Source organism: Tauraco erythrolophus, chromosome 1, assembly GCF_009769465.1.
Source record: "Tauraco erythrolophus isolate bTauEry1 chromosome 1, bTauEry1.pri, whole genome shotgun sequence".
In the NCBI taxonomy this organism is placed as follows: Eukaryota; Metazoa; Chordata; class Aves; order Musophagiformes; family Musophagidae; genus Tauraco; species Tauraco erythrolophus.
Genome location: NC_141465.1, coordinates 87,334,373 through 87,349,999, shown reverse-complemented (window position 1 = coordinate 87,349,999; position 15,627 = coordinate 87,334,373). Strand labels below are relative to the sequence as shown.

Sequence of the window (15,627 nt, the reverse complement as noted above, 5' to 3'; positions counted from 1 at the left end):
CTCCAGATAAATCTCTTTAATTAAATCAAACCCTTGTGGTGCCTGAGATTGAGGTTTGACCCTTTTTTCACTTGAATGAAAATAGTGTGTTCTTCCCCTAACATTTTCCCCCACTGTGTTTATAGAAAAAACTGTGCATTTGTACTTCCTCTTTTTACTAGTTTTTTGCAGCACTTGTTCAGAATTTAGCTCAGTTAAATTTAGGAAAGCCTTATTTTCAGTCTTAACTGCTTGATTTTGATTTTTTTTTTTTTCCTTTTGCTTTAATTCACAAGGTTTGTAATATGCCTTGGAATAAAAGGCACTGAGAGGCATGCAGTGTGCATCCAGAAGTCCCTTGTCTTATGAATGTTTTGCATGAAATACGCCGACAGTGTTTTTAAACTGATAAAGTGGATATATAGAGATTGCTAGAACACCATAGAAGGATTTAATGCAACAGAGCTACTTAGCAGGACATGGAGGAGTGTTATCAAGTCACGGGAGCACTGCCAACCAGATCTGTATTTCATTGTTTCGGATAACTTTCCCATGAGAGCACACAAAGTAGTGTGTCCTGTGTCTCTTCGGAAGTGAATGAACTGAGTTGGATTCTTTCTTTTACATAGACTTTTGACATACTTGAGCCCACCTGTTGCCATCTTCTCCTCTCTTCTGGTGTTTACCTATCTGTTTCTGCTCCCTTCCCTTCTTTCAACATCTGGAAAAATTTGCTCATGCTTCACGGAAAAGTGAAGTGGTCTACTTCCAAGGAGCTGTCATGTACAGTGAACAAATTGGAGAGAGACAATTCTGATTTTTAAATTTAAATGTTAGCCAGTGTTTCTTTTTGAGGAACACAATGGAAAGTGTGGTGTTTTTTTTTTCTTCCCTAAACAGAGAAATATAAAATATGAGTTGAACTTGGACTGGTTTTCCAACACATCTAATGCCGAAAATATGCTTTCAAGCACCTTAAGAGCTGCCTGCCCACCTTTTGCTGTTTCAGCTGCTTTTCAGTTGAACGTGGGACTGTCTCTGGTAATGTCTGGGTAGCAGCTTTTGTAGTAGACTTTTGATCCAGATTTTGCTGCTTTCTTGTCTGTGCAGAATTCACCTTAATCACAGAAATGTGTCTGGCTTAGGTCGAAGTTCCACTGGTTATCAGACCATTTTCTGTTGTGTTTTTTTTTTTTTGTTTGCACGTCTGTCCTAATGAGGCTTTGGTTTAAGAAAGCAAAAAGTTAAATCACGAGCAAAAACATTTAGAGAAGAAATGACCACAGGAAAAAGTCAGGATCTCAGCCAGGACAGCAGGAAGAAAAAGTACATCACGTAGGAAAATACCAGTTTAACCATTAGGATGTAAGAGAAAATTATTAAATCCTTTGCTAAACTTGTTAAACCTCAGTTTAGATTTTCATTTGAACCTTTGGAATCTTAATTCATATGTGTATATATACACATAAGCATATATCTTCATGGTACTTCTGTGTTCATTTACTGAGGAGAATTGTTCTCTAGGCTTGTGTTTTTCTCCACTGGATGTGGAATTCAGGTTTCAACCCCCCAGCTCTTTGGGCAGATTGTTTTATCTCTGTTGGATTCTCCCTGATCCAGCTGATGAATGGATTAATCTGTTTGAAGTTTACTTAGTGGAGGAAAATGGACAAGAGAGCTGTGTCCACTATGCAACAAAGTGTTTTTCTGGGTTTGTTTGTTCAGATGTCCAGTGAATCTCTGAATTGGTAAAATAGTATTGACAACATCATGTTAGTGATTTCTGTTGTTGCAACTGTAACTTCTGAGAGACTATTCTGTATCTCTTGTTCCTCTTGTCAGAGCTGAAATATTCTTTCCAATGCAGTTAAATTTAAATATTTAAAAATAATTCATAATGTGGAGTTGACCAAAAAATGTAATCGTAACACATGTTGAGTAATTTTCTTTGAATCAACTGTTCTTCTTCCTCCTCTTGGATAGGTGCATTTTCCTGGATGGTTAAATCTTAAGCCATAATCTACTATAATTTATTTTTGACTTGTTGCTAAAGCAATCTGAACTATCTCCCCTCCTCCCCTTTTTACTTGCAATATGTTTATCTTATACATTTCTGAAGGTACATTTTGTGGTTCGACTAGTCTTCTAACATATTAGTAACTCATTTTAAGAATTGTACTTGAAAAGAATGTTCAGCTTGAAAATTCAGTTCAGAATTCTATTCTCTTTTTTTTTTTTCTTACTTTTAAGTGTTTTCATGCAGTCTTTTTATCAGATGATACTTGAACCCCAGAACGAGTGTAAAATTTTGGAAAAGCCTTCCATAAGGCTATATCCTTATATCACAAGATGAAAGCAGGAGTCTTGCTTGTGAAATTTGATTGATATGTAAAGATCTTGCTTTACTTAATATAATCTAGGTTTTTAAAAATGATTTTAAGAAGAAGGGTGTGGGATAGCATGTACTTAGGTTGATATACTTCATTTTGTGCATTTTCTACACTTTCAGGACTCCTCCTGTTCTTTCGAGGCTTTGTTAATTATCTTAAAGTCAGAAATATGTCTGAAAGCATGGCAGCTGCTCACAGAACAAGATTTTTTTTCTTGTACTGAAGGTAAGCAATTTTTAGCAATCTTATCTTTCCCAGGAAAACAAAGAAGAATGAAATACTTATATTAAAAATAAATAATCAAACTTCTGTCACAAAACACAATTTGCATGGTTTTTGAACATCCGCCATGACTGTTGTATATATTCTGCATGGACTTGGAAATATCTGAAGTCTCTTAAAGTCTTGAAACTTGAAAGTAAATTATGCATCCTCGTTCCCTCCAGTCCTCCCTGGAACTAACGTTCAGTAACAAAAACTAGGAGGAACCGGTTGTTTTTCCTAAGCAAGAAACAGTATCTGCTGCCTGTCAGGATACTGTCTTTTGTGTTGGAAAACTTGTTTTAATAGTCAACCTGTTGTCAGCAAGTTAGGAAGCACTAATCTGCCTGCATATTAAATCTGATTGACATGGGTCTGAACGTGCAAACAAGAGATGAGCATTGTCTCTCTCCACGTAACTGGATTAAGACAGTCATGTACAAGTATGATTATTGTGTATACCACAATGTGCTTTATATATCCTTCAGGTAGCTGACTAATCAGTCTGGCACATATACGCTCTTTTTTTTTTTTTTTTTTTTATTTTCACCATACTTTTTATCCGTTAGGTGGATCTATTGGACTTCACTGTGTAACTGAAACCAAGGGTCTCCATTTGTGTTCAACTTTTTTTCCTCAACTGCATGACGAGATAAATTTAAGCCTAGAAATAAGTACTGTAGTGTTTTCATTACTCTGCAGTTTACTTAAAATGCTTAAATAATGTATTTTGACCTGAGGAGCTGTTTACTGTAATGAAGCAGGTTTTCGAAACTTTTCTCCTAAATTGGAGAACCTAAATTGGCATCTATGTGGCAGCATTTCCTTTTTACAGTAGTTACATGTCTCTCCTTTTTTTAGAAATATGGTAACCTCTTCAGAATACCGAAATTTGTAGAGACAAGACTGAAAATATCTGTTAGCTTGCAGTACAATAAAGTGTAAAAATACCATGTAAAAAATAATTGTTAGGGCTGATTGGTATGTGAAAACTGTAGCTTGAAGAGAATGATGAATGTAGGATAACGTGGTTTGGGATTCTTTGCTCTCCTGCAGTTAAAATTCTGCTTTGGGACAAAACGCTATTTAATTCAACATTAACTGAAGTTAATGAGTTGTCCTATGTGAGTTCAGTGGCTTTGGATTTTTTCTTTAGCCATAAGCATCACTAAGATGGATGTGTGGGCTAATAAAGTATGTGCAGTGTTTTTTAGAGAGCTGGACGTGTAAATATTATTTTTTTGAAGCACCTTAAGTACTGAAACAGGAGGTTCAAATTAATTGCTATCACACTTAAATCATGGACAGGTAACTTCCTCTACAGTGACTATTAGTTTTAATAACAAGTATTACCTCTACAGTTAAAAAATATTCTCAGATGTTCTTTTGAAATTGTAACAAAATAGCAGTAAGTTTTCACTTTCTTCTGCCATCCTGATGTGGGGGAAAAAGGCTGCTGCTTTGCTGCTTCTGGGTTTAATGTCAGTTAGCTACATTTGCTTAGAGTGAGTCGCTGTGATGAACTGAAGTACAACTCTTTCTTTATCTCCAGACTGCATCGAACAGACATTCCTTTCCTATACCAGTGTGAAACTTCCAGATGATCTGTAACCCTCCGAGTTACTAGGATAGAAGACTACTAAAATCTGAAGACAAATTAGTGAAGATACGGCTTCAAAAATGAATGACCGGATGGTTTATGCTCAAATGCCAGTTCCGTCATTCTAGTAAATATTTATAATTGCTGCCTTTTTGTTTTAGCACATTGGTATATGTGCTTATTAAAAAGATAGTATTGAAGTAAGAACGAACCACCTGTTAGTATAGATTAGGTGCAGTCAGACTCGGTTCATCTGTGCTTGTTGTATCTGAAAGATTTTAAGTGGTAGCTTGTTTCACAGCGTGTATGTACCACTAGCTTGTTAATCTGATCTTTGAGTACAATGGAATGCATTAAATGATTCAGATTAACCAGTTCAGACAGTTTTTCGTATGATTTCAATCCATCTAATGATTGTGTAGAACATTTTTAAGTTTACTAAAACTCGAAGTTCCTTGTCACAAACTTGTATTTGCCAATATTTTATCAAATTCAAACCAATGTACTGGTTTGCTTAAAACTGATACTACACTTTAAGTCCCCTGTAAATAACTCTGCATAGATGACTGTTTGAATTGCTTCTTAGGAAATATGTCAAAATATATTTTGTAACAGCATATTCTCTAAATTTTGTTTAATCTTAGAGCTACGTACATATTTTCTTTGTTAATTGGCCATTAAGGGTATAGTTACTATTAGATGTAATTTTGGAGGTAAAGGCATTGAATTGTTTGTCTCATCCTAACTTTCCTCTCATGAATTATTATTAACTGATTTGGGCTTGAGCCTGAAAGTCCTTTATTTGTATGCATGATCCCATTAAAGGATAGAATTTGTTCATGTTAGCAGGGATGGACAGCCTGACATCATTAGTCCTTGGTTATACGGTTGGATCCTTGTAGGTGCACCTTTGTTCTTGAAACAGAGTATTGCAAATGTAGTCTCTGGGTTGTAACACTGGCTCTGTTTGAGAAGTCTTGAGTTCAGTATAAATGCAACATCCACCCTGAGGACTTCTCAAAAAAATTTCATATAGCTATCTTAGAACGCTTGTTTAGAATAAATACTTTGCCATTTCCTAAGCATAAACTAATTTAAATGTATGGTAATTTTGGAAATAATCTATGAAGGAAAAAAAAAAATCTTACTTTTAAGGCTCTGAAAGTGGAAAAAGTGTGATGCACTTCTCCCAGTATTCATTTAAGGTGTACCATTACTTTCTTATAAATATCATCTCTTTAAGGGGTACTGTCTACTGTTCATGCATGTGTGGTTTCCTTTACAGTTTGTGAATTTATGCTTCTCCTTAAGTAGGAGAATACATCTCAGTCCTTTGTACAACTGGAATCTTTGTTGTGAAAGTACATTGGTTGTTGGTTGCACCTTTGGGGAAAAACAAAGTACAAATACTTTCCTCCAGTTTTTCTTTTTATAGTAGAATTCTGCCTTTTTATTACTAACATTAAAACCAGTGAGGTTTATGTTGTTTTAAGGTAGTGCTGTATTCAGTTTTGTATCTATAATGAGTGTTTAAAACATGTATATGTAAACTGGTCACGTTATTAATTTTCTTAATCTTTCAGAGATACTGAAAGTGACTAAAACTTTACAGGCACCTCCACTTCCCAGCTTTTTATGCAAAGAATAAAATCAAGTACTACACTCAATATCCGATTGGGATTTCCTTCTAAACTTAATCTGTTTGTTTCTGTGTTCTTTTGCATTCATTGTCCATATGAAAAAGAAGCAGATAATAAAACATTGCTTTGTTTTGCTAATTAAGACTTAGGCTTTTGGGGTTTTTTTTTGTACTTTGCATTGAAAAATGTACACTGCAATATTTGTGTCAGCGTGGAATTACAGACAAATTACTTGGTGAAATAGATGCTAACCAATCCTCTCTACTCTTCATCTCATGTTTGGCAACAAACTGTAAGGACACTTAATTTAATGAGTTAATAGAACTGTGCAAAGCATGCAATATTGATTCATTTTCTATGTTTGCCGATATCAGCTAGTACTATTTTCCAGCTATATCAATTTTGCCAAATGAAGTAGCGGTCTTCTGGCTGGTTTATTTCTGTTTGCTCCACTGCATTTTATAGAAAGCTTCATACAGATACTTGGTTTTGTGGTGTGTTGTGTTTTTTTTTTTTTGTCTGGACTCCTTTGAAAAACTCTTATCTGGACAGAAGGAATACGTAGGGTTAAAAGTGTACACGTTATCTAATCCTCAATAGTTGATGCAGCAGTTTGATAGCCTGAAATCTCATCAGCAGGAGGAAGGGAATTGGGACACTGTTTTCAAAGACTCTGCAATCTATTCCAGATGTGTCAAATGCTGCATATTTTCCTTGCTATTTCCTGTGAGCTTGGTTAGGAGCAGCTGGCTCTGTGGTTTGGAGACACCTGGCCAGCTTTACTTTGTGTCTTAGTCCAGGGCAGGGGGAGGAAGCTCCAGTATCAATGCAGTTGACTGTAAACAGATTTTGTTTGAATGCGAATAAGGCTTTGAAGTTTGGGGCAAAAACAGCTGGGGGAGGGGACACAGGGAGAGAAAATTCCATTTTATTCGAGCAGCTGGCATGAAGGTAATGTCTTTAGTTTTGTCATCTACTTTTTTTGATGTGGACACCACAGGATGATGGACATCTTGAATATGATTCAAGTAGCCTGTGACGCATTTCAGAAATTATCCATCGCTCATGCTTCCAGTCCTCTTAAGGAGAGGAGGTTGTCTCCAAGCTGTCAGTTTGCTGTCTTGCCTAGGGTATGGACATAGTCCTCATCCTGCAACACCTTTTAACTTGGTTTCAGCACCCTAATCTTTCTGAGACTACTTCCCTCCCTTTGAAGGATGACAACAGGTGAGGAAAAGTGGCTTTATTAACATGCTATCATAACATCAGAAAGCTTTTAATTTCTTTTTTCCACTTTTTGAGAATGTTTTCCCATAATACTATGCATTAGTCCCTCCCGTGTGGTTGCTTGCACTATTCACTTGAACAAAAAATTCATCTCATGAAATTACTATTGCTTCCTGGACTTTTGCACAGAAGGTGAATAACCTCTGGTATGGCAAGAGATCTCTCTCAATAAGGAAAAAAAAATAAAATCGCTTTTTAGCAGGATTAAAATTAGCAAATGTGCACAGCTACCCAGGAACAGTAGAGTCCAGTGTATCGTTTGTCCTGTGTATGTTGTTCTTTTTCCGCCATCCCAAGATCTTTATCTTTTTTTTTCTTTATAGTTCTGAGGATACTTTTACCATCTGTATCTTCTCTACTTAGCATATCCTTTCCATTTCCATTTTCCTTCTCCTGTCTCTGTGCACTTGCTGTGCACCCTGCCAGGACAAGCAGAAGGCTGCCCTGCTGCATGTTGGCTGCAGTTAATAAGTAACCCACCTAGCGATTTCTAAGTTTTGTTTTTCTTCTCCTTCTCTTCAGTGATGGTTTGTATTTTCATACATCCAAATTTTACAAGTAAGCCAGCTTTTTAAAATCAATGAGTCTCAGACAACTGAAAATGCTTAAAATTGGACCGTGCCATCCACCTGTTGGATGTATCGCATGTGCGAGTGGAATTAAAACTGGTAGAACTTATTTAGGTGTGTTTTCCACCTGAAGCGTCTACGTGATCAACTTTAAACGTTTTTCTGATATGTAATTGTTTGGGGTTTTTTTCCCCTTCCCAAATGAAAGAAGAGTCACCTTTCCTGGATTTTTGTCTGTGGTGTATTTTCTGCATAAGGAAACTTGCATGCAGTGAGGCTTGCAAACAGCATCAGCTCTCCAGCTATTGTTCGTATTTTTTTTTTTTTTTGGTCTAAAAGAAAGGTATATATTCAAAAAAGTTTAAAATTTTTGAGTTCTTTCATACTGAGGGATAGTTACAGTTATCCCCACGTTTTTACATCTATTCTTGTAGTCTTCACTCTTAATTTTTCTTGTGGCCAAAGAATCACCGTGTTTGTAGGGGTATCCTTAGTGTAAGACAAGAAGTTGTTCATTGGGTCTTCATTACACATGGCTGCACAGGTGCCCATCCTTAATTTTCGAGATTGGTGGTGTCCCATGACTTCCAAATGCCCAGTTTTGTCTGCTGCTGCTATAAATTGTTTATGTAGTAGAGTAACTATAAAGCAAGCTTCACTTACTTGTGTTCATTAATTGAGTCTTGTAGTTCAATGTAATTGCAGTAGTGGTACTGGCCAGTTCACTTCTGCTGCTGTTGTACGTAGCTGGTGAGAGCTCGCTTCTGGTGTCTGAAGTCTTAGGTGTATTTTTTTCCATTAGTGGTGACCAGGTGTTTGTGTGAGCGAAGTCTGTGGCTCTTACTGGTGGAAGCATTACTGGAATAAAGCCAGTGTTAATCATCATGTAACTGGTAGCATGAGCACCTGTGGGACTCGTGCTTAGCTGGTCTGCTCTTTGAGTCTCTAACTAATTTCTAATTAATAAATTAATTTGACACTGTCCCTTCAGCTTCCATGGAAACTCTTGATGTGGGTATTCATCTCAAAGGATGATGAGTTGGTTTTGATGGATCAAATTTAGCTCTGTACCTCTTGGAACAAGGAACTTCTGAAGAACAACCTTGTCAGTTCACTTCTCTGTGCACAGAACAACGGAAATAATTTCTGCGAATTAAATTGATAAACCAACTACTGCCGTTTCTACCCAAAACGTCAATCAAATCCACACATTGAGGACAGTCTGACACTGTTAAGCAAAACCAGGAATCTGTATTGTAAATGATTCTATGAAATAATTATCGGCAGTCAGTTGTAGTGTTAGTCTATTTTGGATTCTCAAGTGCTGCTGTTTTTTCCCTGAGGAGTCAAAGTTTTGGGTGTTACTGTGTGGGTTTTTTTGTTGTTGTTGTTTTTTTCTTTTTCAGGAAACTCGCAACGCTTATTCCAGTTCTACTGGTGTTCATGACAACATGGGCATATGTTAAATGCAAGAAACACACCAAAATTTCGTGGTTAAACTTTTAAGTGCATGCATTCAGGAGACTTAAGTAATTCTGACTGGAAGCTGACGTGCTGCATTGGACGTGGCAGGTTACGTATGGCTTCTCTGAGATCTCTGCCGGATTCCTCCTTCGTGAGGGTGGTGAGTGAGTGCTGCTACGCAGCGTGCGCTGGATACGTCACAGGTTCAAGCTGAGATTGCTGCGTGTTAAGCTGGGATTCACGGTGAAGGGAGCAAGAGAAACAAGGGGAGGAGGAGCTCTTGGACCTTTAACTCTGGGTTTGCAACTGCTGATGTAGCAGGTGTTCCTGGCAACGTGATGGGACCACATCTGAGCACAGTCCTCACCCCCTTCTTCCCCAGTTGACCGGCCACTGTGCGTAATTTTCTTTTCTCCTGGAGACAACCGGAATGGCACACTCTCCTCCCCTTGGACAGAGAGGAGGAGGTCCCAGCTGGCTGTCCGCATAGGTGCTTGGCCAGCAGCCATTAGCCTAGCTGGCCCCATGGGAACTGCCTCCGGCTCTTTCCCTGCCTTGCCAGCAGGAATGCAATCTGCAGCTGTGTCTTTGGTTATAACATCTGCATGGCGTATGATGCCGCCTCAACTCTTGCAACACTGAGGTTTACGTTAACGAAGAAATCAGTGTTGTCAACTCTGTATTTTGTCGCAAGTCTCGAGATGCTGGGCAGCTTTCTTGCCATTTCACTTAGTGCAGTAGCTGCATGAGGTTCAGTTTAGGGTGGAAAAAGGTATGCTTGCTCCCAATGTGTTTTTAAAAATCTTTTAGATGAGTGTGATGCATCGATCCACCCACTGATCTTGGGTGGACCTCTATAATTGGTGGTCTTAAAAAGGCACTGAGATTTGTGACTGGCTGCTTAGGAATTACCGTTTTACTTCTGAAACTTGCACTTTTTTTTTTTAAGAGAAACCGCTGCTTTCTAGAAATGTTATCTATACAGTTACAGCAACACCTGTAGCAGGAATATAGCCCAATACACTAATCGTTCTTACTAATAGATGATGCCTAATGCAATACATTATTTCAGTGAATGAAGAATTTCAAGTATCATGTTAAATTTTTCATGTTGGGGTGTTTCGATTTTTGCATTTAATTTGTATGAAGTTTTTTTCTTCGAGGGATGTAGACAGCTAAAGGGTGAATGTTGCAGTTCTCAAAGGCTGAGTAGTTTAATTTGGTGCTTCTTAGAGGGTTGTGCTTCTTCGAACTGTGAAAGTGCAAATTTCTTAGGGAGATTTCAAGAGCAATGAGTTACCAAGCATTTATGAATCAAATTGATCAAGAAGGCATACCCAAGAAATAAAACAGAAGAAAAAGAACTAAAACAAAACAAAAAACCCACAACCAAACAACCCAGTCTTTCAGCTTTGTGACTTTCATCGTGGCCAGTCGTGCAAAACTAACTTTAGTTCTGCAAAGTCTTGCCTTGCAAATCATCAATGTTAGTAAAAACTCAGCAGACGTAAGTGTCCTTCCGATTATGCTCTTACAATTCAATTTTTATTTAGTCTTCCCACAGCTAACATACATACAATCCATTATATAAAAATTCCCTACAAAGAAAATTAATGCTCTTATAAGTCAAAGAAGTTATATGTCCTACAATAATAACTTAAAATTTTGTGCACTTGCAGAAAAATGTCTTTGGTAAGGTGTTGGGTTTTTCTTTTTGCCTTCTTGATCAGACTCTTCAACAGGATGTTGTGAAGCAAATGCAGTTCTTAAAACTGGGTTTATATGTTAACTCTAAGAAGTATGCGCGATGCAAGATGCATAGTTCTTGCCTTCCTCAAATCTCTTGAACATACATAATGCAAGAAGGTTCTTCAGCTTTGACTCTGTAGTATAAAAATGAATAATTTTAGAATATGGGAAGATACATTGTTCTTAATTTGATTTTTGCTTTCAAAAATAATTCCTACATGTGCTGCCAGTAAATGTTTTCACAAAGCAGTTTTTATATGTTTGTAGTTATTTCCCTGCGGCTTTTGTAAAGTCTTTCTCATGATGATATTTAGGCCATATAAGTACTATATATAGAATTTGATCTCTGTGCCTATAAAGTGACCTACCATATTTTCTGTGCATGCAGTATACGTTTCTGTTATGATATCAAGAGATAAGATGGTGTGTGTGGGTTTTTTTTAAAAAAAAAAAAATCTAGTGAAGCATGCTTTTGGTTTGCTTTGGAAGTTTCAGCAGACCATTTATTATTTCTGCATCTCGGCCCTAAACTGTAAATTACAGTGGTAATGGTGATTTTTGCGTCTTTATTTCCTTGGGTTTTTTTTTTTCTGTTCTGGTTTTTGAGGCCTATGTTAACACTTGTGCAGTGCTTAGTGCAGTCCCACTCCCCATCTCTTTTAGAGCTTCTAATTATACCGCATCTGTGCTACACAAGCGATTAAACAGCTAGTGTGTGTGATTTAATCCGGATTTGGGGCTTGTGAAATGCATAAAATGCAATCCAGTAGTATTGGTACTTCTAATTAGTACCGAATTGTTTTGTCCTTCGAATGAGAAATCCCACAGAGTTAACTCCCAGCTATCCAGCGGCAGCGTATCCGCATGATGAACCAGCGAACGCCGCGGGCTGACGCCTGTGCTGGTCTTGTTTGGCCGCCAGCTCTGTGCTCATAGTTTAGTCCTGGCGACTGTACTGCCCTGAGCTTTGACTTAGGTTTGAGTTTGAAAAAGTTGTCAGGGCCACCCTGTGTGCCGGATCCTGAGCTCGTCAATCCTCTGCAATGGAGCAAGTGCAGAGCTGTCTTTGGTTTCCTAGGCTGTGTCTTTAGTATCTGGACTACTGGGAGATAATTGTGCAGAAATTTCCATGCGGACCCAACTTGGTTCTCATGTGGCTGGCTGCAACTCGGGCGAAACAAATTTGGTCAGGCTCAAGCTTATGCCTTTAGGGCCACTCTGAGCATCAGCACTCCTCAGCACATCTTGAGTTATCCATATTAACAAGATCTTTTTTTCTTAATAGTAGGAAATTAATATCAGGCTCAACAATTTTGAGTTCTTTTATGAACCTAGTTTTACGTTTATTGCTCAAGTATACAACAGATTGAAGCTGAGTTCCTGCTCTCAGGGTCATTTATATGTTGAAGAGTAAAGGAAAATCTCCTTCCCTGAGTATCCCGACTCCTTTCTGAGTGCTATAGCTAGGTTAAAGGGTTGGGTACCCTCTTACCTGCTCTCCTTTGGATCAATGGTTTCCACGCTCACCGTGGCATCAGTCATTTGGGTTAGATGAGACCACAGGAGATAATGTGGTGCAAGCTGCTGTTCAAAGCAGGGCCAGTGCTGAATTGAGACCACGTTGTTTAAGACTGTCAGCTGGGTCTTGAAAACCCCGGAACTCAGCAATTCCCTGTACTCTGCGAGCATCCCAGTGCTTTGTTATCCTCATTTGTCATCGTTGCTGACAGAGTTTCGCAGAGCGATGTGCTTGGTGGCTCCTTCTGCAGCACCCTAGAGCTCCAAGCATCCTCCTGGCTGGCAAATCCTGACATGAGGAGGGATATAACCCATGTCTCTGGGTTGCTGAGCAGATCTGCAAGCTGCTCGGCTGTCAAGTGACAAAGGAGAGAAACCATTTTGAGAGGAGGAGTGTCCAATCTCTAATGAATTGCCCACATTTCCAATTCTGAAAAGGGATGGTGGGTCTTCCACTATATCCTGCCAGCTTGTTTAAGTGTCTTAGTACTCAGAGCACTGGATGCTGTCTATTCTCTTAATCGTTTCTAAAGCTGTCACTTCCATGAGGCCTCTTCCTCCATACACGGCACCTCTGTTCTCCTGTGTTTCCTATTTCAGACTAACAGTAGTTTTAAGTATCTGAATCACTTGGAGCAGGATTCATGTCATCTAATTTCATTTGCCTAAAAATTTAGTTGTCTAGCCTAAGCTATTCGCCAAGGATTACTCCAGTCAGATCAAGAGATGCATCTGCAAATGATACTTTTTCCACCCAAAGCTCCATGGCCAAAATGGAGTCAATGAATCAGCGTTGAAAAGTATTTGGGCTGCAAACTGCACCTTTCAGTACCTTTAAAAAAATGTGCCCTGCGGGTTCTTAAGAAAACAATAGCTTTTGGTCACACTGGAGCTTGCTGAAGAGTTACTCAGTTATAGGAAAGTTGCTTTTCTTTCTTTGAAATTCAGTTAAGCAATTTTCCTCAGCTTCCACTGTTCCTGCCCTTCAGGCACATCTGTCCTGTGGCTGAGGATACCACAACTTCCAGAGCTGCCAGTCCTCTGAGTTCCTCCAGGATCCTGCCTTGTTTTTGGCAATAGACTTCAGTCTGTGGCATTTTGAATGGAATGGTTTGAGCTTTGTGAAATCCTGGGGTTTTTTACAGACTTTGTTTCACAAGTAAATAAGGGTCAGCTGTTCACTCCATTCTGATCCAAGAACTGAGAGGACATAATGAAGCAAGTATGCAGATGTCAAATTCTTGTTTCACAAAACATGCTGTTCAGCTGTGGGACTCCTTTCCCCAGTATTTTGATATATTGTTGTGATTAGAGTGGTTAAGTTATTTACAAAGACAAGAAAAAACGATTTCCCTGACCAGGCTCCTTTTTTGTATGGCTTGCGGAGTTTGTATGGCTTGTGGAGGCTGTACATTTTCATGATAGAGCTGGCAAGGTGTGTTAAGTGCCACACAGCCAGCTGTTAGTCAAAATTTGTCATGTTCGCAGCTCGTTTACCTAGTTTATGAACAGCACCTGTAGCTGTTAATTGGGGATTCATTGCTACTTAGCGATTTTGAGATTTTTGAGAGGTCACCCAAGTGCTCTGAGACCTACAGCCCTGTTTGATTCTTGAATCCTCTCCCTGTGAAAGCAAGAGCTCTACCAGTTCTGAGTCTTACTTAGCAGCTTGGCCTGAAGAATAACAAACTCTGCAGCAGGAGTGCTGCTCGGTGGCTAGACAACACTTTCTAAATAGGGTTTAGGGACTTGCATGGTCATGAATTAAACCAGTTTTCTAAGACAGCCTGGGACTCTTAGTACCCGGCTAAATAAGTCAGCTGCGGAAAGGGATCCTTGGTCCCCAGGCAAGCAGTGTGGTGGCTTACATCCACGCTGCTGTGACCCAGCAGACCTGTGTCAGGCTGGCTTCATCCATGCTGCATGGATCCACACCACATGGCCTTGGCTGTTGTTGGATCTGAAGCATTGTTTTGCATTTCTGTTGTAGTTAAAAACACCTGAAATGTGCCCTATATTGCAGCTTTTCAGACAGGTGCTTTCCTAGCAGGAGGCAGGCGGCCTGCAAGATCTTAAAGTGCTCAAGGGTTCAAAGGCTGCTGAGATAGTGTTTGGAGGACTGAGATGGTAGCAGAGGAAAGAGTCGAACCTGGTGCAGTATTAGCCATGCTGCCTTTTGGGAGCTTCCTCTGGAATAATTTCTTGCCAATACTGCATCCAAGTTCAGTCATGGGGAGAGACCTTAGCTAGAGCAGTCTAAAATAGCACCAGGGAATGACCTAACAGCTAAGCCGTGCAGAAGATCTGGGCTCCAGTGCTTGCATTCAGTCCCTGACTCCTGACATTGAGCAATGTGAACATAACCTTAAAACCTACTTGCTTTATGCTGCATATTTACTTAGCTGCAAGCTCAACCAGATGAAAATCTGGAAGAAGCCTCTATACTGTTGAAGAAGTTGTGTAGATTCTCTCTCTCGGCTCTTGGAAACTGATTGAGCTGCTCCAAACTAAGCAGGGTTTTCTGGAGAACTGGAAGGCTAAGCTTGAACGTTTTAGTCTATTACACGAAATAAGAAGCAATCCAAGACGTAGCGGAACAAGCTGAAGGACTCAAGCATTTAATTGCAGCCACCGGGGAACAGGAGGGTCTGCCACCGCTTGAAAGATCAAACCTGCAGTCGCCACCACTATACAGGTTAAGGCACTGTAACTGTGTGACTTCCAGGCAGGTAGCAGAAGGTGCGTGTTAATATTTAATTTTCATCCTGTGTGGCGTCAGAGTGCCTCCCCGCTCCCGACTCTGCTCTGCGTCCCATCTTCTGGCGGGCTGGTTTCCGTACAAAGGAAGGGAGTTGCAGCGAGCTCTGAAAATATCCCTGGATCTGAACAATTGTGAAAGGAAGGTGTGTTACCGAATACGCTCACCCTGCCCAGCCGGAGAGACCACGTTTCGGATAGCTTCACAAGCTGTAAGGTCTCAAATCCTGCCAAAGTTAGCACGTAATCTTTGCGTTTTTAAGTGGTCCTCTTGCTTTCAAAGAGAGGAGGACTTAAGAAGAGAGGCCTCTTTTGTAGGACTGGGTTTTAGTCTGATTTTTTTCTTTGCAAATCTCAATTAGTGCTTTTGCTTAAAAAGAAAACACAGCAAATGTGGCTCGTTTAATATTGTC

The 15,627-nt window shown here is 39.4% G+C and overlaps 1 protein-coding gene across 2 annotated transcripts in view; it reads left to right on the top strand.

The window, feature by feature from the left end:
- The window catches only part of NDFIP2 (Nedd4 family interacting protein 2), a 48,815-nt gene extending 42,803 nt beyond the window's left edge, over window positions 1-6,012 (top strand). For both annotated transcript variants that reach the window (XM_086611468.1, XM_086611458.1), the window contains 2 exons: window positions 2,489-2,594; window positions 4,183-6,012. In XM_086611468.1, the coding sequence (XP_086467594.1) occupies window positions 2,489-2,592 (104 nt within the window). In that variant the 3' untranslated portion in view covers window positions 2,593-2,594; window positions 4,183-6,012. The remainder of the gene's footprint in view (window positions 1-2,488; window positions 2,595-4,182) is intronic.
- The last annotated feature ends 9,615 nt before the right edge of the window (window positions 6,013-15,627 follow it).